This window comes from Orussus abietinus, unplaced genomic scaffold (genome assembly GCF_000612105.2).
Source record: "Orussus abietinus isolate OABI.00-Male unplaced genomic scaffold, Oabi_2.0 scaffold13, whole genome shotgun sequence".
Lineage (NCBI taxonomy): Eukaryota > Metazoa > Arthropoda > Insecta > Hymenoptera > Orussidae > Orussus > Orussus abietinus.
In genome coordinates, this window is record NW_019394887.1 from 1054734 (window position 1) to 1078499 (window position 23766).

General features: G+C 47.8%; 2 protein-coding genes across 12 annotated transcripts in view; one reads left to right on the forward strand and one right to left on the reverse strand.

The window, feature by feature from the left end:
- LOC105697323 (nuclear factor of activated T-cells 5) overlaps window positions 1-21664 on the forward strand; it is a 30321-nt gene extending 8657 nt beyond the window's left edge. Inside the window, exons 1-8 of one of the 5 annotated variants that reach the window (XM_012420564.1) lie at window positions 2427-3054; window positions 11229-11530; window positions 12728-13022; window positions 14508-15026; window positions 15191-15652; window positions 16238-17077; window positions 17162-17577; window positions 17718-21664. In XM_012420564.1, the coding sequence (XP_012275987.1) occupies window positions 2901-3054; window positions 11229-11530; window positions 12728-13022; window positions 14508-15026; window positions 15191-15652; window positions 16238-17077; window positions 17162-17577; window positions 17718-18701 (3972 nt within the window). In that variant the 5' untranslated portion in view covers window positions 2427-2900 and the 3' untranslated portion in view covers window positions 18702-21664. Of the gene's footprint in view, window positions 1-2426; window positions 3055-11228; window positions 11531-12727; window positions 13023-14507; window positions 15027-15190; window positions 15653-16237; window positions 17578-17717 lie in introns of those variants that run through there. The other 4 variants (XM_012420546.1, XM_012420555.2, XM_012420581.2 and 1 more) reach the window with 4 other exon arrangements.
- Window positions 21665-21752: 88 nt separating this feature from the next.
- LOC105697350 (endoribonuclease LACTB2) lies at window positions 21753-23758 on the reverse strand. Of its 7 annotated transcripts, none has more exons than XM_012420615.2 (5): window positions 23317-23601; window positions 23134-23191; window positions 22810-23062; window positions 22050-22686; window positions 21753-21972 (listed from the first exon to the last, which is right to left on the reverse strand). In XM_012420615.2, the coding sequence occupies exons 3-5, from the start codon at window positions 22935-22937 to the stop codon at window positions 21856-21858; spliced, it is 882 nt and encodes a 293-aa protein (XP_012276038.1). In that variant the 5' UTR covers window positions 22938-23062; window positions 23134-23191; window positions 23317-23601; the 3' UTR covers window positions 21753-21855. The 7 variants fall into 7 exon arrangements, with proteins under 7 accessions (XP_012276038.1, XP_012276030.1, XP_023289177.1 ...); XM_012420607.2 differs by having other exon boundaries at window positions 23134-23208; XM_023433409.1 differs by lacking the exons at window positions 23134-23191; window positions 23317-23601 and adding an exon at window positions 23623-23758.
- Window positions 23759-23766: the final 8 nt, after the last annotated feature.

Consider the following 23766-nt stretch of genomic DNA (forward strand, 5'->3'; position numbering starts at 1 on the left):
CCAATCTCGCCTGGATCGCGACGGATCCGCGTGGGGAGGGTTAGGCGAGGTAGGTCCGCGGCCGATGCGCGCGCACCCACGGCCGTGACGTCACGATTGACAGTAGGAATTATGCCGCGTTACCTGTACGCTAATTGATCCTTGCTACGTACGATTATCTAATGCCGACAGGGGTTCTCCGTCTCGAAGGAATAAAAAAAAAAAAGTCACATGTCCGGTCTTGCGCAAGAAGCGTTACGTTAAACCTCTGTCATTCCTGATTTTTATATCACATTACTCGGGGGTGTGTGGACTTGGCGCGGGACTCTACCTCACCTTGTAGTACATGTGCCAGTAAATGGGACATATGTACTTCGCTTTGGACTCTCTTCCGGGACGACGCCATCTTGAATTCCCTTCGCTTAATTATCGCAGCGATATTTCCGTTCTATGGGGTATTATTACGACCTCGTTCGGTACACTTTCGGACGAGATACTTGCATTCGTGGGATTCCTTTTTTCGGCCTCGTTTCCTCTCTCTCTCTCCCTCTCTTTTTCTCTCCTTCTTTCACCGGAGATCGAGTGACGCCAGGGCGCCACGTGAGAGAACTGGCACCAATAAGTGATTTCTCTTTTTCACGGCTCCTGATTGGCTCGATTCCGTTTACACCACGCGTATCCGATATCACGTGCGTTGGTAACGTGCACGGATGCGTGCCTCTCAAAATTCACGCGTGCCTGTCGCGACGTCAAGGACCGGTCGCCACGGATATTTCAAAGAACTGTCATGGCCGCCGTAATTTTGAAACTTAACAAGAACGAGCACGATGCAAAATACTCTCTTTTTTATTTTTTATTTTATACATAGTTTTCCTCCCTTTGCCACCTTTAGCGCTGCGACAGGTCGAACCTAACCTCTAAACATGATTTTCTGCCCATCAAGGGGATGAATTTATTTTTTTTTGTTATCCCTATTTCTCATTTCTTATCACGGCCTCTCCGATAGGAAAATACGCTGCATGCAAATTTGTCATAAAAAAAATTATCTCCGACCTGCACTGATCGACGAGAGGGTCGAAATGTGTTTTTTTCGCAATTCTCTCAGCGGCAAATACTTTTTACGGAGTTTGGTCTGAATTTTTTTTTCTTTTTTCAATACCTCCGAATTTCTCTCAGAAATCACACCTAAGCGAGATATCAGGGGAAGGAACGTCTCGACGTCCCGCGTCCGCGATCGACCGCGAACCTAACCTCACCGCGAATTCCCTCCGCTTACGCAATGCATCAACTGAAAGCCTACGTGCCTACGCACGTGACGCACACGCATGGCACCGGGTGAATCATGTCACGCGTGTGTGCGTCCGCTCCGAGGTTTTGAGATGTACGGCTTTTCTTCATTATCAACACGCCAGGGTCGGGGGGAGGTGCTGATATTTTCGGAGCAGAGATAACAATCTTCCTAAGTAGATGGGTCCATGGATTCCTAAATATAGTGCCTGGGATTGTTACACCAGGGCCAGGAAAGGCAACGGTGGATTTTATTCCCTGTAAAAATGCGAACTTGTGAATAATGTCGAAGAAACTTTTTTTTTTTTAATTTTAATGTATCCTGGACACATGTTTTGGGTGGAAAAATGAAATTTCACCAGGGTCGCGTTCTTCCTCGGGGTCTCCATAATCACATGCAGAAGTTTCAAGTTATTCGGTGCACTCTGTTTGGGGAAAAGTATTATTAACATTTTGATGTTTATATGTATATATATAGGACACTTTCATGTCACCTTAATAACTATTTCCGTCCGCGTGCGGAAATCCAGAGTGACGCAGTGCACCGCGAGGATCGCTCGTCGAAGTCCACGGTCGGGGTACAATGTGTCTCGTTAGGAAGGACGGATCGGAGTTTATCAGCATGGCATTAACATATTAATCGCGTCAGAGGGAATTGTCGAGCCGAAGTCGCGAACTCCTCTATCCTACTGATATGCCTCGCGCTGATATCCCGACCGGTTCTGCGCTGGTTCGATCTGGACCGATCGTTTCCCATAATATCCCACCATCCTTCGGCGCCATTTCTGCGGATAAACCTCTACCCCCGCATCGTATTAAATATTTCGCAGGACGTTAAGTCCAATTTCCAACGATTAAGTGATACGCCATTTAATTGATAATAATACATTTTTTATGCCCACGCGCATTTGAGTACCATGAAAGTGGCGGCAATAATGTGTAATAGGGTTTCGAGGATAGGAGAAAATACGGAGGGTCCTGTCCATTGAACGTCTCCCTCTCTTGGAATTCCACCCTCCCGTCGCGTCGAAGTGCGCTAATTATCCGCGCTGATTGGTCACCTTCCCTCGGCGGGGAAGGAGGGGCGGCGGAGTGGGGGGGGTTGTTTACTCGGCGCGCAGGCCGCGCGGCCGCGCGGGACCGTCAGTCGGTGTCCGGCGGTCGCGCGGTAAGCATCTCTCTCTCTCGCGTCCCGCGCAACGGCCCTCGGTGGCCAGTTTCTCCTCGGCGGACGTTCGTGCTATGTCAAGGCGCTCGTGATGGATCTCCCGCGCACCCGAAGAAGCGCAACGGACTGGCGCTGCACCTCGTCCACCTGAAGCGAAGCCCCCTGCCCGGTCCTGATAAGCCCTGGTTTCCCGATTGGCACGAGAAGGCGCCCCCCCTTCTCCCTGTCTCACCTGTGCCACCTGTGTCATTACGATACTCATGCTCACGGATCCGTGATATCGACCTCTCGTTCCCTATCAGGAGGTTTCCCCTCTATACTCGTTCTCTGCCCTCGTGGCCGACACCCGCATGGCCGATCTACGCCGCCCCTGTGGCCCCAGTCGCGCCCTCTCTCTCCCGCGCGCCTGAGCCCCCTTCGTCCGTCCCTCTCGCTCCGAGCGCCCCCTGGATCAACCGCGGATTGAATGGCACCTGACCTAGAGAAGAAGAGGGACCCTCGGAGGCCTGGCTACGCCTCTGCGACTTCCAATACCCACTGCCTACCCCACGCCGCCCCCGCGGGGGGCATGCTCCTCCTGAGGTGCCACGCCGATCAGCTGACGGATCTGTATCGCCATGGTAGATATGCATTTTTTATTCACCCCACCCTGTATACCCGTTGGGACGTATGGACACCTTGTTAACGCCTCTAACTACGACTTGATTACGGCACCGACTATACTTGTCGATGTAATCTTTTGTATAAGTACGCGATTATTCTTTTAACGCTACTCGTGGGAAATATCATATAATAAGTCTAACCTTCGTATCGATGAGATGGAAATGAAAGGAGATAACCTATTCTTTTTTTTTTTGCTCTCAGTCGCCATATGGCGTTGGGTATACCTGTAAAATGAGGGTAACTGAGGGACTTCGATTACCATTCGTCGATCGATTATATCGAATCGAGTACTAGGGTCGATTGGGAGCCCACGAGCAACAGGTGTTCCGCGGGGGATATTTACATTTTTAGGGGTTTGGGGTCGCGAGGGGAGCTGTTAATATTTTTTTTTTTGGATTCTTTGCTTTTATTTATTTATTTCATCGATGATCTTTGAGACCGGGTACATGTGTCTTTTAACCCGTTACTCGAAACTCCATTCGACTGGGACGTTTCAGAGAAATCGAGATACCTGTTGCGTTTGGCAATTCGAGTTGTCTGGTTGTGAGTTGTGACTACGAAAGGTTAAACCGTCAAGGGGAAGGTATATCTCGAGTCTGTATCCGAATACTTAGAAAAGGTTTTAGGCGGTATCTCTCGTGGCTGTAATCATGGGGAATTAATGTATGCACGTGCCGATAATAAATCCACGGTTCACCGTAGTCTTCGGTTTGCAATGTATGCTTTCGTAGTATATACGGTTTTATATACGATTTCGTGGTATTCACTATTTACGCCCCATTACAGAAACATTAAATCATCCAGGGGTTCAAACCGTAAAGCCTGATTTTTTTTTTCCATTAAATTCCTAAGAGGGATTTATTAAAAACGTTCCGTTTAATTTTGGAACAGATCTTTTTTTTCTTTTTAAGCGACCTTGGTAGATCGATCGATCCAGACCTCTCTAGATAATCTAAATCGCAGATTCCACCGCCGTGTAATCACCCCGAGGAAATAATTAAAATCTGTTGACCGATTAATAACCGTGGAAAAATTCTTCTCGTGGGGCTATCAAGGTATATCGATTCGAGGGTTCGTTATCGACTCGTAGGTTTTTTTTTTCCTTTTTTTTCCTATTTTTTGGGAAGGTATTTCCGGGAGGGAGAAACTTCCCCTGGGAGGATTGCGAAAATCGGGAAGAGGCTTATCGACAACCTGTTGCTGCGCATGTTGACACGTGTATGTGATGGCGGTCTTTTTCTTTTTGGTCGATTCTTTCCCGGGCGAACACTCTAAGGAAATTTTTCACGTCGGCCCCGGGGCTCGGATCGATCGGAATCCCGGGGATCGATAAGATCGATCGGCGCGTTTGCTTTTGGGGAACCTTTGTTGTGGACGCTCGATCGGCCCCGAATTTTCGAAAGCGAGTATTTTGACTTTATCTGCCTGCATAGGTGTACGTTGGTACGCTAAGTACGCACGAGTATCGATAAGGTCGATCGAACCTCCGCTTTTAGCCGATATATCGTGAAGGCGCGATCGGCAATGAATTTTCGAAAGCGAGTACCCGACTTCGACTTTATCGCTCAGGTCCTGTGTGTGTGTATGGGTGTGTGGGAATGTACGTACATGCGCGCGTGTAGGACCATTACACTCTTACACCTGGTACCAGTTTTCGGATCCCCTCTTTCGGCTTCTCGCATTCCACAACTATCCCGTAGAAATTGTCCGGCCGTTCCGTGCCGGATTTTCAATTCCTGGTTGGAATCCGACCGACTCAGTATATTTCCCCGGGTCCCGATTTCCGGGGGAAGGAAATAAGCCTAATTAGTCAGCCCGTATTGCGACTATTTTCCTTCGTTCACATTGAAACTTAGGAAATCTCTCTTAATTATCCGGGATTTTAATTCCTTACCTGATTTTGTGGTCATCGAATTTTTCTCGATTTTAATTTCTGACCCGATTTTGTGGTCATCGAATTTTTTTCGATTTTAATTCCTTACCAAATTTTGTGGTCATCGAATTTTTCTCGATTTTAATTTCTTACCAAATTTTGTGGTCATCGAATTTTTCTCGATTTTAATTTCCGACCAGATTTTGTGGTCATCGAATTTTTCTGGATTTTAATTCCTTACCAAATGTTGTTATTAAATTTTTCTCGATTTTAATTTCTTACCAGATTTTGTGGTCGATGAATTTTAGTGCGTTTTTTTTTTTTTCTTTCTTTTTCTTTTTAAACTTAAGTGATAGACAATTGCGACGGCGAAATCCCAAGTCGTGAAGTGGATTCTGATTTCGATTGTGCCGGCTATTGTGAGGTGGTTTGGGAATAAGGGAGAGGGGGTTATTTATCCGTTTACCTGTGCACTTCATTGGGACGCGGGATAAATGAGATCTTTTTTTAGCATCCGCCGTTCCGATCCGAATCGCGAGTCGACGCCAGAGCGGAATCTAATTCCGACGAGCAGCCGATGCCCGGCATGAATATTTATTAACCTGTTGTTAGATAGTCGGGGTGTTTTAAATCCCGCGTGCGTAGCTGGTAATTCCGCGTCTTAGAGGCCGCAAAATATCCGGACACGCGTAAACCCGAGATACACGTTTTACAATCGGTCGCCGCCTTTGATATTCGCTCGGAAATTAAATTCATTAATTATCGGTCGAGGCTAATTTTTATCCCACATTGCTGGACAAAAGTATGAGCGCGAAAATTACCGATTTAATCGAGCTCGATTAGTTAATCGTCATTTTAATAAAATACGTTCTTATACGTTTTTATATGAAATAAAAATGAGAATTTCGTTCTCGTCACTTTTTGCGGCGATCGCGGAAAGGCGAATTTTACACGAGGGTGGTTAGATTTTTTTGGCCGATTTGACGAGTGTCAGTTAGTCGTCATTGACATCATCGGGTGTCAATTGGCAGTTAGTGCACCGTGGAATGTCTCCGAATGAGCGATACCATCTCCGGGACGAAATGTTTTCAGGAAAGCGAGTGTGTGTGGCTCTCTGGCCTCTGTACATCCTCCTCTCTCGTTATCACCCAGTTTAAGTAGGCTATCAGCGATGTCATTAAGTATACACGGGCTACCGTTAAGGAGATACCCCGAAGATACGAGGGACTGTCGCAACACTCTACGAGTGTCTCCTTTTCTCTTTCCGTGCTCGTCCTCGATTTTGGAAATGCCCGATTCCCCGTCAATTACATTGAACATTCCCAGGGTAAGATTTCCCGCCCAGCTTTTATTCCTCTCGAGTCGATGAGATTAAAAAAAAAATATTATTGAAATTTCTGATCCATCTCAGGAAAAAAAAAAAAGGTCATTTAATAATTTCCTCGAGCTAGGTGCGGTGTACCCTGAAAGTTAAAAAATGTCAATTTTGTCCGGAGTGGGGCAATTGTGGTTATGTAGAATTTCTAAGGACACTCGGGGAATCTAACGATCGATTTTTGACGGATCGATGTTTATCGATCGCTATCGGGGCTCGACGATACATTGTTTATCGTCGCCGTTATCGACTCGTCACCTCTTCGAGGACTCTCGAAACTCGAAAGCTCTCTCGCAGCCGACGGATTGCGAAAGCCCCTCTCGAAACCTCATCTTCTATTTTACTCCCGTTCATTTTATATATCGATTTTATGAAAGACGAGGAAGATGCGCTAAAAGTGTCTCCTCGATGGAGGAGGGGAAATATGAGGTAACGCTTTATTAATCTTTACTTTTGCACGCGGGTTCAAGATGGCGCGTCACTCTTTCATGGCTAGATCGATGGACCCTTCTTATCCTGGTATTTTTATTTATAGTCGCGGTCAATTGTAAGGTACAGATTTTAAAGAGAAAAAAAATTTGAAATTTGTTCATGCGGATGGACTCGTCGCAAAATTCCGTGGCCCGGTCGTTGACATCGTCCCGTGATTTTCCTCCCTGCTAACACCGATGCACCTGCAGGCGTGCATGTGGTCATTACGCCGTGCGCCACCCCCTGGGGCCACCCACCCCCGCGTCGCGATTGCAACTGCACCCCTGCCCTCGCCCACGCAATTATTCCACCCAGTAGTCGGCGTTCTATAGTTAGAAACGACGGACGGTTCTCCTCCCTCTCGCCTCCCACTTTCCACCCCACTCGATTCACGTCGAATTTCGTGTCTTGGGTGGGAAAACAAGATGGCGGAAATCTGCCGGGGGGTGTCGGGAAAAACTCCCAATTTAGTCAATTCATATCGAATTTCACGTCTTGGGCGCGAAAACAAGATGGCGGAAGCTTTGCGAGGGAATCTGCCGGGGGGTGTCGAGAAAAATTCCCATTTTACTCGATTTACGTCGAATTTCGCGTCTCGGGCGCGAAAACAAGATGGCGGAAGCTTTGTGAGAAGATCTGCCGGGGGATGTCGAGAAAAAATCCCAATTTAGTCAATTCATATCGAATTTCGCGTCTTGGGTGCGAAAACAAGATGGCGGAAGCTTTGCGAGGGAATCTGCCGGGGGGTGTCGAGAAAAATTCCCATTTTACTCGATCTACGTCGAATTTCGCGTCTTGAGCGCCAAAACAAGATGGCGGACCCTTTGCGACGAAACCTGCCTTGGGATGTCGAGAAAAGTCAGATGGGTTGTATCTATGCGGACGCGAAACGAAAGTTGAAACGCCCGTAAGCGCAATTGGCGTACTTGGGACGCTTGGGATAATGGACGTTGATAGTAGAAAGGGTTAATCGAGATAACGCGGGTCGGTGTAAAGGACTCATCTGGATTCGAGGAGAGTCCCTCGGAAGCGGAGATTCGCTCGCATAACGCGACCTTAAAGACGCGAATAGACGTCGAGGCGAATGACGCGATACTAATTCATGACGATAACGCCGCCGGGCATTACGCGTCGTTTACATGTCAACGGCTCGTGGAACGTTGGCCTATGACCCCCGACCCCTAAACTCCGGCCAAAAGCCGAAAGAGTGATCTTCAAAAGAGGATCGCTCTCCGTTTCAACTCCGATTCTGTACAATATTGATAAGTTCAATTTACCGAGGGTGAGGGAAAAAAATCACGAGAAGAAACGAAAATCTTTTCTTGATTAATATCTTCCTCTTAATTAATTCCACCGATTTTTTTAGGTAAATTTATCGTCGTTATTGCCGAGTGTAATTCGTTGTCGCGGATGTTTCTCCTAATTAATTTAATTTCACGATTAATGACGATATTTGTTTGTCGTGACGTCGATCGAAATTACCACGTGGAGGCTTTGGTCCGGATGACAATTCGGGCTGAAGAAATTCAAAGTACTCTTTTTCTTTTTTTTTACCCCTGTGGGGTACACGGTCACTTTGAGATCTTGCTGCCCTATCTTGAGAGTAATTTATTTATTGTTTACCGGATATGATATTTCGGCCCGCAATCGGGATAACTCGCCGAGCAAGGACCGCGGTGGTCGATAACAACTATCGATGAGTAAGCCGTCCGTATCGTAAATCACCACCGGCGTTATTTCTGCATTGGTATCGCGGTTATTATCCAACGTGTACAACCTCGGTACACTGAACACTCGAGAGCGGATAAGAGGGCTCAAATCCGAAGCTAAATGAAATCTCGGTTGAATACAAAAACGGGGTTTATCGGAGACACTCCATTTTTTTTTCTCTGAAATTCCCATTTACTATAACAGACTTTCAAATGGTTGATAAATGAAATTTAAAAAAAAATGAAATCACACGAGGGTCAAGACCTTTCCCGGGGCCTTCGGATTCGCGTGGTAGGATTTCAAATTGTTCGGTGCACCTGGATCGGAGAGAAAAGTGTCGTGAAAGAGATATCCCTATTTTTTTATTATTCTTTTTTTATTTTTTCACGCCACTTTCGTCGAGGACTTAATGGAGGAAAACATGCCGAGGGAAGGACGCGACGCAACTGCGATTCGAGGTCCGGTTTTCGGGACGAAAATAAAGCAGAAACTTTCCGAAAGCCGGAATAAACCGGGAAGGAGAATCGCCGACCTTTTCCCCGAGGCCTTGAACCCGCGGCAGTACGTCACTGGGGCCGCCGCCATCTTGGATAACCCGCGCCGTCTCGTTTTTACTCCTTTTCTCCCGTCCCTCGCGTCGGGACGCACTTTTTCCGAGGAGATCTCCTCTTCCTCCCTCCCGTGGTTTCTTCTGGTTTTTGTCGCGTTTAGTTTTAACGACCGGGGAACCGAGCAGCGCGACCGAAAATCCCGAGGTGGCTCGTCGGCCCTCTCTTCCGGCTGTATTTGTAAATACACGCGCCGGGGTATATCGCGTAATCCCCCCGCGGCGTGTTAGTATTAGTACTGCCTTCGGGGTAATCGATTTATTTCGAATGTCTCGGACTTGCCCAACCCGAGCTCGGGTTGGCCAATGCAAGGATGGACGACGGTAATTAGGAAGGCTCGAGTGTCCCACCTTGAAGGAACAGGAACTGGAATCGATTGGATCGATCTTTGAGCTCCATGAATTTCTTTATATATANTTATATATGTATACATGTAATAAAGACATGTAAAACATGCCAACCTGTAGAAATATTTAGACGATGTCGTTTGGAGCATTATTTCGACATTCTAGTGTTTACTCGTCATCGGGAATAATTAATGCCTCGAAAATTCATTGAAAAAAGGACGAACGGCATTTTCGATTGATCAGTCATCGGCTCTCTGTATAATTATACTTCGAGTGTCAAGGTGTTCCACCTTCGGAAGGTCTGGTTGGTCTTCGATCTCGAGATTCTCGACTCGTACGTACGAGCGAGATTTTGTTCGCAATCAATAATTACATTAATTCTCGGGGGTAATTCATAAGTTTCGTTGTTACTCCAAATGTTGCGATCGCTTGTCAAGATACATGTCACCTTGATACCGTGCTCACCTGTTTCCCGATTTTCGGCCCGAGTTATCCCAAGGATCTCGATCCGCCATTTTTCATTATCTCGCTTATTGTTTATTTGCAAGTAACCTCGGTGCGTAGTTAAACATAAAACTTATGGTCGTTCCAAATGTCAAACGGGAAAATCAGGTGGGGGAGATCGATGTGATCGTTTTTCTCGGTTTCGATTCCACCTGAGCTGGGGATATTTTTTTTTTTCGAGGTCCTGATTGTTTTCCTCTCATTTTCTTTTATTTTTCGAATTAAGGACTGCGCAGTTGATCGCGGGAATTTAATTCTCTTGGACGTCGGGTTTTTCCGATTGGGCGTGGAAAATGATTTCCGAAAAGATCTTGAGAGTTTTGTTGAGTTTGTTTTTTTTTTTTCCCCTTACCCAAGAGAGTCACCGAGAGTCACGTGGGACCGATTTACTATTCCTCGCATTGTTTCGCGATACGGCCAGAAATGGAGGTGGGTTATGACCAGGAGAAACCTGTTGCTCTGGTTTCTTAAAAATAAGCGAAACGCGGGTGGAAGTGTAATACTTGTTTATACGGGAACTGCGGTCGATCTCCTCTTCGCGTTCTTTCCACGTCCGCAACCTACCCATCTTTTTTCCAACTCGAGGGAGTTCGCTTCTTCGGCCTTTCGCAGCAAGCACACCTATTATTCCTAGTTATATTAACCATTTCTGTATTTAATGACTATGAGGCATAAAAAAAATGTAACGACCATGAGGCATTAAAAAAAAAAATAAGGGTTTCGTCGTACCCCAGGACTGGTGGATTAGAACCAGTCGCGATATCGACGTTAGGCCGATATCCCGAAAATCTCCAAACACTTTGAAATTATTCTCAAAATTTCAACAATTCGTTCAGCTGTTTATCCCAGGTCAGAAGAAATCGAAAAAAGTCTGAAAGACATAAACGATCATACGGTTTCATTGTACAATGGCGGACATGAATGCCTCCTCTGCAGATACGACATCGCCTGTGCAGGACGGGAGGGCATTGATGTCTCCCAGTGTACCTTGGGACTGGTGGTTAGAACCAGTCGTTATAACGAAGTTAGGCCGACATCCCGAAAATCTCCAAACACTTTGAAATTTTTTTTAAAATTTCAACAATTCGTTCAGCTCTTTGTCCCAGGTCGGAAGAGATCGGAAAGAGTCTGGGAGTTATAAACGTTCAGACGGTTCCATTGCACCCCGGGACGGGTGATTAGAACCAATCGCGATAACGACGTTAGGCCGGCACCCGGTTGACCTTGCGATCTCTCTCTTCAGGAAGCACGGCAGGCGGCGCGTCAACCTCGGTGACAGGGACGACGGTCTCTCGAGGCAACGTAGCGAGCGGCAGCAGGCCGCACTCGGCACGCAGGCTCGGCCAGCAACGCCACCACCGGCACCAGCAACACCACCACCACCAGCACCAGCAACACCGCCAGGCCGCCCTGGCGCTCGCCGCGGCCTCCAGGGCCTCGGATGAACTCGGGCCCAGGTCGAACCAGGACGGCGGCTGCGAGAACTCCAACGACTCGGGCCTCGGCTTCGAGGAGCGTCAGCAACACCTCGGCAGCACCACCGCCGTCAGTATCCCGGTGGCCCGAAAGAGCGACCCCCCTCCTCTGTCGAGTCTTACTCGGGACTTTTCTTCATTGTCTCTCTTTTTCTTTTTCTTCTTTTTCTTTCTTCCCCCTAAGGTCGAGATTATGGAAGTCTAAAAGCGGGATAGGAAGGAATTTAACGGGAGAGCGGGATTTGGTTTGATGACTAAGAGGACGATAAGGAGAGATCGTGGAGAGGGATGGAACTGGAGAACCTGGGGAAAGTATGACCTAGGGGATGATAAGCGAGAGGACGAATCTCCCGAGGATGTTGACATTAGAGAGGGAGGTGAGGGAGATTAATCGTCGGGAGTCTCGCGATCGTGGCGATGATTTCGAAATATCGATCTTAGAGTCTGGCGAGATGATCTAACGATCGGGGGGNGGAGGAAAAAAAAGTCTGGAAAATCGAAAGGTTGCTGGGAGCTCTGTTTTTTTTTTTTCATTTTGGGCCACGCGCGAGGTCACGTGACGGGAATTGCCGCGTGCCGATTTTTTTTTTTCTTTTTGTTTTGGGAACAGATATCGCGGTATACTATATCCGTTGTATTGGCAATTTCTAACTACGGGGAATTATATTAATCCTCTGCGGCCTCTCGGATGGCCGAGTGAAGCTGATTATTTCTCCCTGCTGCATTCTGGGGTTATCTCGGGGGTCGGGCACGACTAAACCCCTCCAGCCAATCGCTGCCCGACTTTCCGATGTACCTTTCCTACGTGGGGGAGACGCAGTCTTATTATCCTCCTCGCCGGAGCCGTATCTCCTGGTGCGCTGTTTACGCCCTCGGTTACAGCAAGTCTTCCTCAAAGACTCGAGGAACACCGCGAGAACGCTAGATATGTATTGCGAAGGCTGACTATATATTCCGTAGAAAGGAAAGAAATTCCCAAGTCTCTTCGAATGCGGCATCTCTCGTGGTTTTTTTTTTTTCTTCATAACACACTCATAAGGAAAACGTGAACGAACGTACAGGGTCGATAGGAATAATTTCTCTAAAAGGAAATAAAAATCGATTGAATTTAATTTTCTTGGTTCTCATCCTTTAAATCGTCTAAACCCTGTTTACATATTTATGTCTTGCAATTATTATATTTTATTTTTTTTTTCGTATGTATTCTCCCAGTCTCCATTTTTTTTTTTTTTTAATAACTAACCTAAAAGATGCCCTATTTTCGCAGGCCTGGAACGCCGGCGGAGAGGAGGACTCGAAGAGGCGGAAGATGGACATCAAGTTGGAGTCCGAGGACGCCAACTTCGCGTTCCCCGAGGTGGCTCGTGGCAGCGAGTCGAAGACCGGCTCCAGGAACACGGCCAATGGGATCGCGGGGCCCATCGGCAGAATCGGAAGCGGAAACGGGGGCAGCTCGGTCGGCAGGGTCGTCGGGGTCACCAGGCCCCGACCGGCCATGGGCGTCCTCCACAAGAGGCCCCCTACGGCTCACCAGGGCCCCGTCACGCTTACCTCGCAACTCTGTACGTTGATATCGGTATTTAAGGCCAATCATATTTATAGGTGTATAGGTATTTTTAAAATTTCTTAAATTATATATAGGTATTTTTTTTCAATTTATTATAAAAAAGAAATGAAATTTCATGAGGGTCAGGACCTTCCTTATGGTCTTCAGATTTGCGTTGTGAAGTTTGAAACGATTCGGTACACCCTGTTCGAGGAGAAGTCATGGACGATCGACCCCTCGGATGGCACTTTCGCATCCCCTTAAGGTGGGACGAAAGTGGCGGCGAAGAAGTCTCTTTGTGAAGCTTTTCTTCGAGCCTAGTGTATCGAATCGTTTGAAACTTTATTACGTAAATGCGGAGGCTATGAGGAAGGTACTGACCCCCGTTAAATTGCAATCCTTTAAGAAATGTAATTTTAATCTGTTTAGAAAGATAATAGTTTGTTATTCCTCGCTCGGGTGGACGGTAACGAAGAAGAGTCCTCCTCGATAGCGGTTTATCTCCCGCTTTCCTCCATTTTTTCCCCTGGGAAACTGCGAGCAGAGTTCTAGGTCGCGTCCCGAGGAATAAAATGACCATCCCGATGCGATTCCCCCTGCGTGGCGGAAAAAAAAAATATCATTTCTGGTCCATGGTTTCCATATCTCGAGCGAGAACGTGTCCGGCTTGACGTCACCCGGAGGATTGCGCATGTTTTAAGACTCCTCCGGGCCAAAGACGAATCCTTTGGCCGTTGTTTTCTTTCTTCGGCATTTTCGACCGTCCTCTTGATACCTCCACGGAGGAATATCTCCTCTTGTTGCACCAGTTGCATATAATTCCTCGGTGGGATTTCAGCTGATTCCCCCGGTCCGCTGTTTACGCTTCTCCCGGCGCTCTTTAACGCCGACCTCGAAGTGCGTAGTTGAGGAGTAGGTGCGTCGCCACTGGACGGGTTGAATTATAATTAATGACCGGCGATTATTCTTTTTCCACCTGCGGGCCCCCATCAATCCGCAGGGCCTGGGAATTTACGCCTCATAACCGGAGACGAGAACCTTTGCCCTCGTATCGCTCGGCGATCGCGACACGCGATTTTAAATATCGCCATTTTCTACGTCGCGCCGTTTTTTAAATCTCCTTAAGGACGAATTAAATGCGTACCTTCTCCTTCGGGGCACGCGATAGGTTATTTCGATTTTAAATTAAGATAATATTTAACTCTACCGAAAGACGCGGTTGCGTCTCGAGCAAGATCACGGACCTCGCCTACCGAGTCCCTTTACGTCAGTTATAGCCGTGATGGACATCTAACTTTCTTTAAACGCGTGGAATTCCTGTATAAGACTTCGGAATGTCGTGATATTCAGCTCCGGTATCACTGAAATTTCTTTCTCTTTCGTTCTGGACCTATTTCGGTGCAATAAATTCTATATTTGGGCGTGTAAGAGGGAATATATGTGTCGATTGTTACCGGGGGATGTCGAGTTTCCGGGCTAATGAGTGTATTTATACTTTCAGGCAGCGTCTCTCGGGACGGCAAGACTCAGCTACAGATAATTTGTCAACCGGAACAGCAACATCGAGCCAGATATCAAACGGAAGGGTCCAGAGGAGCAGTCAAGGACCGGACAGGAAACGGATTCCCTATAGTTCGTCTGGTTGGCTACGAGAAACCGGCGACTCTTCAGGTCTTCATTGGGACTGACCTAGGTCGCGTTGCACCGCACATGTTCTATCAGGCATGTCGGGTTAGTGGGAAGAATTCCACCCCCTGTATAGAGAGGAAGATCGACGGCACCATCGTCATCGAGGTCGACATGGACCCGTCTAAGGACATGCTGGTCACCTGCGACTGTGTCGGCATCCTGAAGGAGAGGAACGTGGACGTCGAGCACAGATTCCCCCAGGAGGCTGGCATTCTTCAAGGTCGCAGCAAAAAGAAGTCCACCAGGTGTCGCATGGTCTTCAGAACCACCCTGACGCACCCCGACAACACCACCGAGACTCTTCAAGTCTGCTCGCAGCCAATCGTCTGCAGTTAGTTTCTGTCGTTGACATTTTCGACTCGTTCCACCAACCGACATTCGATTAAAAAATGCATTTTAGTTATCAAATGTTATGTTTACTGAAGCGTTGGTGAAACATGTCCTTAACCACGTGGAGAGAATTTGCAGTTTTCATGAGACGATTGGTTTTCCCAGCGCAACCCCCAGGGATCCCGGAGATCTGCAAGAAGTCCCTGACATCCTGCCCCTGCACCGGTGGGCTGGAGCTCTTCATCCTGGGGAAGAACTTCCTGAAGGATACTCGCATAGTCTTTCAGCTGGACAACGAGGACCTGTCGAGCAGTCTGGAACCGCACTGGGAGTGCGCGGTTCTTCCGGACAAAGAATTCCTCCAGCAGACGCACCTCGTGTGCGTGGTACCGCCCTACAGAAGACAAGACCTGGCACCTACGGAGTCGGTCGGCGTGAAACTCTACGCCGTCTCCTCGGGGAAGACGAGCGAGCCTCACACCTTCCTCTACACGGCGACTTCCACCCCGCCGGAGCCGTCGGTGGGGAAAGTGGAACCCTCGACGCCACCGTTGTCGACCCCTGCCGGCGACAGCGCCCTCTCGTCCTCGGCGGCTGCTGTCCCCCTGGCGGGTGTAACCAGTACTGGTGGGTTATTTGATAGAACAGAGGGAATTAAAAAAAAGAAATTAGAAACGTAAAAGAAAAGAGAAAGACCCGACGAGACATGGACACGATTCTACATTTGATTTACTATTTGAACGCCTTCCCGAGGACTTAGCTGCCCAAAAATAGACGTGATACATCTATTAAGTGTGACATGCCCTCGTAGCGCCCGGTTTCGGGAATAACTTATTAACAATGGCGTGAAGTAACCATGTAATTGCTCAGGTGCAAATCGTGGTCGCAGGGGTATTACGTGGACGTGACACCTGATTAAACTTGCTGTCGCCTAACTAAGATTAACGCAACCGCGTTGCGTCAAAGTGATGCTTCGTTGTGGCTTCATTTAGAGTAACTTGAACCCTGATTTTTTTAACGCGTCGTTTGGTACAGACGTCATTTTGAGCAACCATAACCTAGGATTTTGTTACCCAGCAGTTGCACTTTGGTATTAACCTTCGCGTATGTCTCGTGGGTACATTAATTTCCGTTGGACTAAATTCGGTTTTTTTTTTATCGAGGCCTTGAAGGAAGATCCCCGTGAAGGTTAACTCGTGTTCGAATTTCCAGCCCTGATCCCAGCAGCAACGACAGGCACGAGCGGTTTCCGGGGTCTGCAGCAACCCCCTCCTCAGACGTCCCCGGAGTCCCTGAAGAGCGAGCCGAGCCCCCCACCAGCCCCCGCGACCCCCCAGGTGACCCCGGTGATGATGTGGACCTCCCAGCCGACGAACTGCCCCGAGTCCTCGGCCGACGTGATGATGCCACCGCCCTCCCTGGTGGCGAACCCCCTGATGAACCGCAGGTCCTCGTCGAACCTCCAGCTGATCCTGCCCGACAACCTGAAGACCGAGGTGCTGGACGACAGCAGCGAGAGCAGCATGCTGAGCGACAGCAGCCTCCAGGGCCTCCCCAGCTCGGCCCCCAGCGGACCCTCGGGTACCAGTCCTCTCCAACAGTTGGTCTCCGACACCTCTCGAGAGTCCCAGCCTTTGATCCGCTCGGTCCCGGTCGCGTCGAACGGCTCCCCGGGCCAGGAGGCCGCGAATCTGCTGGGGGTGGTCGACCTGATGAGGAACCAGCACCCCCTGGGCCTGACTCCCCCTCACCAGGGTCCCTTCGCCAGCCTACACGAGCCTGGCCAGGTCAAGGTCCTCAGCCCCCACCACATCAACAAGGACACCTCGGCCATCCTTCCCTCCGAGGGCTCCGCCGGTGGCGCTCTTCAGGGTGCGGGGGTCGTCGACCTACGCATGAAGCACCATCAGTCGGAGTACTTTCCCCCTGCTGCGACCCCTGCGGGCCAGCCGCTCCCTGCGCAGAGCGGCCACAGCGTGGAGAAGTACCTGAACCACATAGAGTCCTCGCAGGCCTCGAAGGACGCCGAGGACCAGGAGAGTGCCTTCGTAGGTATGCAACAGAGAGCTTCCATTATTGCCAACGGCCGTCAGCAGGCCCCGACACCCGCCATACTCGCGCCTACGCCTGCTACAGTGAAACTCGACGCCCTGGTCAATTCCGCCGCCGACACCCACCAGATACCCGTTTCGCCGATGACAGCCGTTAGCGCGACTCCCAACGACATCATGGGCCACGTGACCTCGGTGCCCGAGCACGACGGTGGCATGGCCAGTCCTCAGACCACCAGGACCACCCCGCCCATTCCCGTTAAGACCATGCTCCTGAAGGCCTTGCTTCCAGCCCCCGTCCCCGGCATACCCGGCACTGCCGCAACCGCCGTGGCGAATGGCCCTGGGGTCGTGCCCGAGCCCTCCGCGGGGGACTCCTTGCTGACCACCATAAACGCTGCCCTGATGCCGGCCATGCAGGACGCGCCCGTCGTGACCGCTTGCGCGGCCAGCACGAGTCCCAGTGTCAGCGTCACTGCACCCACTGGCGTGCAGATGCAGGTATCTAGATGCATTTCCAGGACCCGATAATCTTATTCCTCGTGTTTGGAATTGACTTAGCGAGCGCAAACCTTGGGATAGCCAGGGTAGCGATAATTAGAACGGCGTGAGCCGATTTTCAACGTCCGCTTCTCTTCCAGGTTCCGGCGGAGAGCATCTCTCGGTCGGAGCACATGCAGCAGATCCAGGCTCTGGCACAGCAAGAGGCGGACGCAGCGATCCAGCAACAGGTGCACGAGGTCGAGCAAGTTGTGGCGCATGCTCAGCAGCAGGTAGAACAGGTGGTGGCGCAGGCGCAGCAGCAAGCGGTCCAGGCCGTGCAGCAGGCCCAGCAACAGGTAATGCAGCAGGTGGTGCAGCACGCCCAAGTGGTCCAGCAGGCGGTGCAGCAGGTCCAGGCGGTGCAACAGGTCCAGGCGGTGCCGGCGGTGCAGCAGGCGGTACAGCAGGCGACCCAGGAGGTGGTGCAGCAGGCGGTCCAGCAGGCCACGCAGGAGGTGGTGCAGCAGGTCCAGGCCGTCCAACAGGCGGTCCAGCAGGCGCAGGCGGCCCAGGCTATGCAGCAGGCGGTGCAGCAGGATATCGGGTCCATGCTGAACCAACCTGCAGGGTTCGTCGCCGAGGCCAGCTCCGCGTTGGCCAGTGGAGCCGCTCAGGAACCCTGCCAGCAGCGACTGACCAATGCTGCCGAGCAGGCCATCAATTCCGTCATCACCAACGCCACCCAGGACATCATGAACAACCGACCCATCACCACCACGACCGCGCATGCCATCATCGCGACGAAGAACATACTTAACAGCGTCGCCACCCAGAGCGCCCAGCTCATGAACAGCGCCATGGAGGGCATTTTGCCGAAGAGTCCCTCCAGTCAGGGGAACATCGTCGAACAGGTCGCCAATAAGTCGCCGTCCGTCGCCATGAACGTCACCAACAATAGGCAGCCCGGTAATCCACCGTTGACCACGAACAATCCATCTGGCGCGAACGGGTCACCGGTCGTCAGGAAGACAGAAGACTCGGCCGATATATTTCCTCAGGAACTCAGCGACATGTCGGAGCAGGACCTACTCAGCTACATTAATCCTAGCTGCTTCGACCCCCAGGGCGGGTTTCTCATGTAGTATCCAGCTGGCATCGCCTGAAGCGTGATGGGGAAACTGCTGGATACGAGGTAGCAGAGGAGACCAGCTTCCTGGGAGACTTCCTGGCCGATGACGGCGCACCTTTTGGTGGGACGCTTCTCGCGGGTGGTAGCTTTAGGGGATCACCGATCATGTTTGGGGAACCCCTGTCTACGGCTTGTTTGGGGGAAGGACTGATTGTCCACCTTCTTCGGTGTGGAGGGAAATGCAAGGAGCAAGCCTTCATCTATTATACGCTATGTATTTTATGATATATGGCCCCTTCGGTGGCACTCTTCGGAGGCCACTCTTGGACCAGGAAAACCGCCAGTGTCTGGTTCATGATGTGGGAGTACAGGTCGTCTGTCTCCTTAACTCCTCGAGGGGAAGATGCAGGATGTCGCCCGGATTTTTGGACGCGAGAGATTTATCAGGCGTTATCACGAGGACACGGTTTTTCTTCGCCGCCATCTTGGTCTTGGCCTCGGTGGGATTTTCCTCCCAATTGAATCCCCCCTCGTAGAAGGTCTTCTAAAATGCAGACAGTCTCTTAAGGCGATATGAAATTCCTGTCGAAGGACTCTGAGACTTTTCTCCAAATTTTCTGCAGATTAAAAATTTCTTTACGAACCTTTTTTTAAGAATGGAGGTCTTGGAAATTCTTACCGACGCCGAGGCTGACGGAGATGCGACTTGATATTTATGTCGCAGGGTGTTTTAATACGCTCTGTGTTCGAAATTACCGGGCGATTTCTTTCATCTTTCTCCCTCTTGTTCATCGATGATCAGTGAGATCTCAAGGCATGATCTCGATTGACTCGGTGCTGCGCGACCCTAAAGGAGCACCACCCTATATTTTCGTAAGTCAGGACGGACGCACGCGAGCGCGACAATTAGATTTCCTTTTTGTATAATGTATAGATGTTTCTTCTGTCTTCGTTAGACCGGGACACCGGAGTAATGTATCTTCTTCGGTGGCAGGGCAGCAGGGATGAGTGAAAGAGTGCCTTTCTTCGTGGTAACCCGTGTCGAACTCTGGTTCCTTCCGCTTCTCCTAGAACAGGAAGACTGAGCTCACTAGTTTCATTAGTGTCTCACGTGTCCTGTTACCGATGTGTGGACGAAGGCTCGTTTAACCACGTACTGGAAGATCCGTTGTCACCTGTGTATCGAGATTGTCAAGAAGAGTCCAGAAATCCAAGAAATTTGGTCACGAGATCCCTGGAAAGGATTTCGCAAAACTGTAATACTTAAAATCAACAATTTGGTAACAACCTAACCTCAAATGGCTTCTGGAATGTCATTGAAATATTGACTCCGCTGGATGCTTAAGGATTTTCAACGTCCCTACGTGGTGTTAATCTGAATTAATTCATCCCGGATGAGTGTAATGAATTTCTTTTAATTAGCAAACGTCAAGGCAATTTAAACTGGGAATCGAATGCTTTTATAAGGCCCTCGTGTTGCGCAGCTTTGAATTGATTAATTGGCTGGCAGAAGGAATGTAATCGATTTTGTACAGATTTGTATAAATATGAAAGTGGACGAGCGAAGGCTTCGGATCGTGAATGGGGGAAGTTATTACGGTTGAATGCCAATTTTTTTTTCAAGTCTTTTTCAAGATCCAAACGGAAAGGAGCTCCGACAGGTTAGATGTGTCCTCTTCTTGGCGATTCGAAGATGTATCTTTTGATCGTAACGAATGGATCTTGATGACTCGCCTTAATTAAAGGTAAATGGATTAAAATTACTGGAAAATCCAGAGCCAGAGAGAATTGAATCCTGCAGCCATTTCATGCTAATCGTACCTATAAGGATAATGACTATGAATTAATTGTTAATCGATCATACATATTCACACTTGTATACATATATACGCATACGTACACGACACTTATACATACACATACATATGAACACATTGACTTGATTGCATTCAATGCAATGAATCATGATTAATTTGACTCCGTTTCCAATGGTATTTTCTGAGCGTAAATGATGAATTGTTTCATATATATATATATATATTATTTGTTTAAAAAATTTGTTGTTAATTATTATGCTGATAACTGAGTGCAGATTAATGTGATTATATGTTGATACTATCAACGACAGTAGAGAAGTAGAAACGCGACAGAGAGATTATATTATATGCGAGACAAAGGGAGAGTAGTAAATGAAAGTATATTATATACGTCAAAGCAGAAATATATAAATCTATATATATATATTTTTTACGTGTACCCAAAGAGAGAAACAGAGATAGAGAGAAAATCGTTCAGATATATATGTAAAAGCGAGCTTATATTATTCAGAGTCCTCCGAAGGACATGTCCTTGACAACGTTACGATTACCTGTCGAGGTAAACTACTCTCGTTTAGATCTACGTCGGTTCTATAAAAAATATTGAAGACAAAACAGCGAGGTCACCGTCGAAGACTGTTTAAACATCTTTTGATATCAGTGGTTTTATTAAAAACCGATGATTTTTTTATAGGCTCCGCAACAGACCTCCGTAACCTAAAAGGCCGACTAAGAGTACGAAATTCTCGCCAAGTCTAACTAGTTGAAGACAGATTTTATATGAAATATTAAAACATCTATTATTCAGAACTGTACCTTTGTAATGAAGTACGTAGGCATACATAACGTATAGATTTTATATTTGTCCATACTCAAAGCACTTAGGTATTTTGGCTCGATGTGTATCGTGGTGCAGACAGGACAGTTGCAAAAAATAACAAATATGATGGCCAAGAAATTGTTAGTTATGTGGTCGATGCATTACCGAAGTAAAGACTTGCTATGCCATGTAGTGTACGTATACTCTGTAATACTTCGTAACAATCTGTTGTAACATCCATAACGCACACGTCAGTGGTATATTACAGCCTATTTGTTGCAGAAAGAGTAAACATGTATCATCGTTAATCCTATAAGTTGAATAAATGTTTCACAGCAATTCTGCTATTCTATCACGTCCTAATTCATCGACAAACAGCTCGACGAGAATATAAAAATATAAAAACAATTCACGGTTTGATTCTAAATTTCAGGAAGCAACGAATTTATATTTACAATTCTTTCCTTAAATATATACAATATAACAATGTTTATATATTTTCACAGTTTAGGTAGCACTTTTTGTCTCGATCATGTAACTATGCACCAACTGCCAGTTTCACCTAGAACTTTATGTTCCTTTAACAGTTTTTGGAGATGATGGTTCACGTTTGAAGCTGCTGCTTGCCAAAGGTACTCCGGAGTTTCCTAACGACAAATTACTTATTTAAAATGAACTTCCTTTTTATGTAGAAATAATGATACTTGATAATTAAGGATGCTACCTTATATATACATTTGACGATGTCCATTTCAGTCATAGGGTTCTTAGAATCTTGAAGAACTTTTAAAATCGCAGATTCCCTCTTGAGCCTATGTTCGATATACTGTCGAATGCGTGAATCCGGATCCTCTACGACAGGACCATGTCCAGGATAAATGACATACGGAGCCATCTTCAGAATGTTTTCTAGTGATAACATGTAATCATGCAAATCTTCAAAAACGGTAGTACCCTCTCCCAGAATACAATCCCCGCTGAACAAAACATTATCATTCAGAAGTAAAAGACACGCGTGATCTGTCGTATGCCCAGGAGTATGTTTTACGACCAATTTGGCACCTTCTACTTCGATCAATTGATTATCCTGTAGCGAAGTCCACTGTTCATTGCAATCATTCTCGCTATTCTCTTTGTCAGCTAACGATCTGGGTAATTTCCAGATTTTCAGGGATTGATATTTTGTCTGCGCTTTGCTTGCCAGTAGCTTCTGAACCGGTTCTATTCCACCAATATGATCGTGATGCCAGTGCGTCACGATCAAGTGCTCTATCGTTGCCTTCTCCTTTTCAAGCACGTCTTCTAATAATTTAGTGTACTGTGGTGCAGTGTCTTCGTCTCCGGAATCGATTAGCACCCTCCTGAAATAATGACACTTATTTTCAATGTGTACCCATGTAAATTAAATTGCACGATTACGGAGTATTTGTTTTTTTATGTAAATCTATGACTGTGTTTGTAATTATTTATAGAATTGTCATTACCTGTGTCCAGTGCCAACGAGGTAGGTGTTGGTACCTTGTAACGTCATCGGTCCTGGATTGCATCCTAGAATGCGAATGACTTTGCTCGATAACTTTGTGACCAATGGAATTACAGTAAGCGATGTCATTTTCAGGAATTACGTATAATTTTGACGGCACATGTTATTACAGTTCTCTCTCAGCATACCACTGCACCGAAATGCATGATAATGACTTCTCTAATCAGTGACTCTCCGACGTTCTTTGATCTGCACTTTGGTAAGAAAAATAAACATGATTAGTATATTCATACATAACGTGTACTTAATAGTAAAGAGCGCTTACATTGCATACTTCGCAACAATCAGTATAAGTCGTCGTTTAGCACCGAAATTATTCCACACTTAGCATAGAATATTCCTTGTTATCAATTGTATAAAATTATTATTCAGACCAAGACCCCTTAGAGCGCGTCGAGTGTCCTACAAAACGCGGCGCGTCTATGCGGCGAGGATCAAATTGACTTACCATCACTTGTAATCGACGCGTTGACGCACCGCGCTCTGTATGACACCCGACGCGCTCGTTCCCCGTGGAGCTTGAAACCACTACCAGTTTCCGAGGCACGCTCACAGATGGCGTCACTGGCGGATAGAATCGACCGCGGGAATCATTCGAAACCCCCAACTCTCTACACAACTATAACAGTCTACTTTCGCTTTCTGATGCATCCATCTCAAAATAACCACTTTTTACGCAAAGGCACTTTCTAATACCCTTAAATGGCACCAACGAAGCGTCGATATGTCCCATTAAAGCGTATGAGCCTCCTACCTCGAGGAACTGGCGAAAAATCTGAGTAATCCATCTATTTCAGGTTCCGGAGTTAGGAAAGTGCGTCGAGATCGTTCCCAAGCTTAATCGTCACCGTCATGGTTTGCGGTAGAGAAGAGTGGATGTTTACCAGCTGGCTGGCCA

Coding starts and splice junctions, on each gene's coding strand:
- LOC105697350 (XM_023433409.1), bottom strand. CDS start 22,937: ATGACATCGCTTACTGTAATTCCATTGGTCACAAAGTTATCGAGCAAA. Junction 22,687..22,809: donor CTCGTTGGCACTGGACACAG/GTAATGACAATT, acceptor TCATTATTTCAG/GAGGGTGCTAATCGATTCCG. Junction 21,973..22,049: donor TCGTCAAATGTATATATAAG/GTAGCATCCTTA, acceptor ATTTGTCGTTAG/GAAACTCCGGAGTACCTTTG.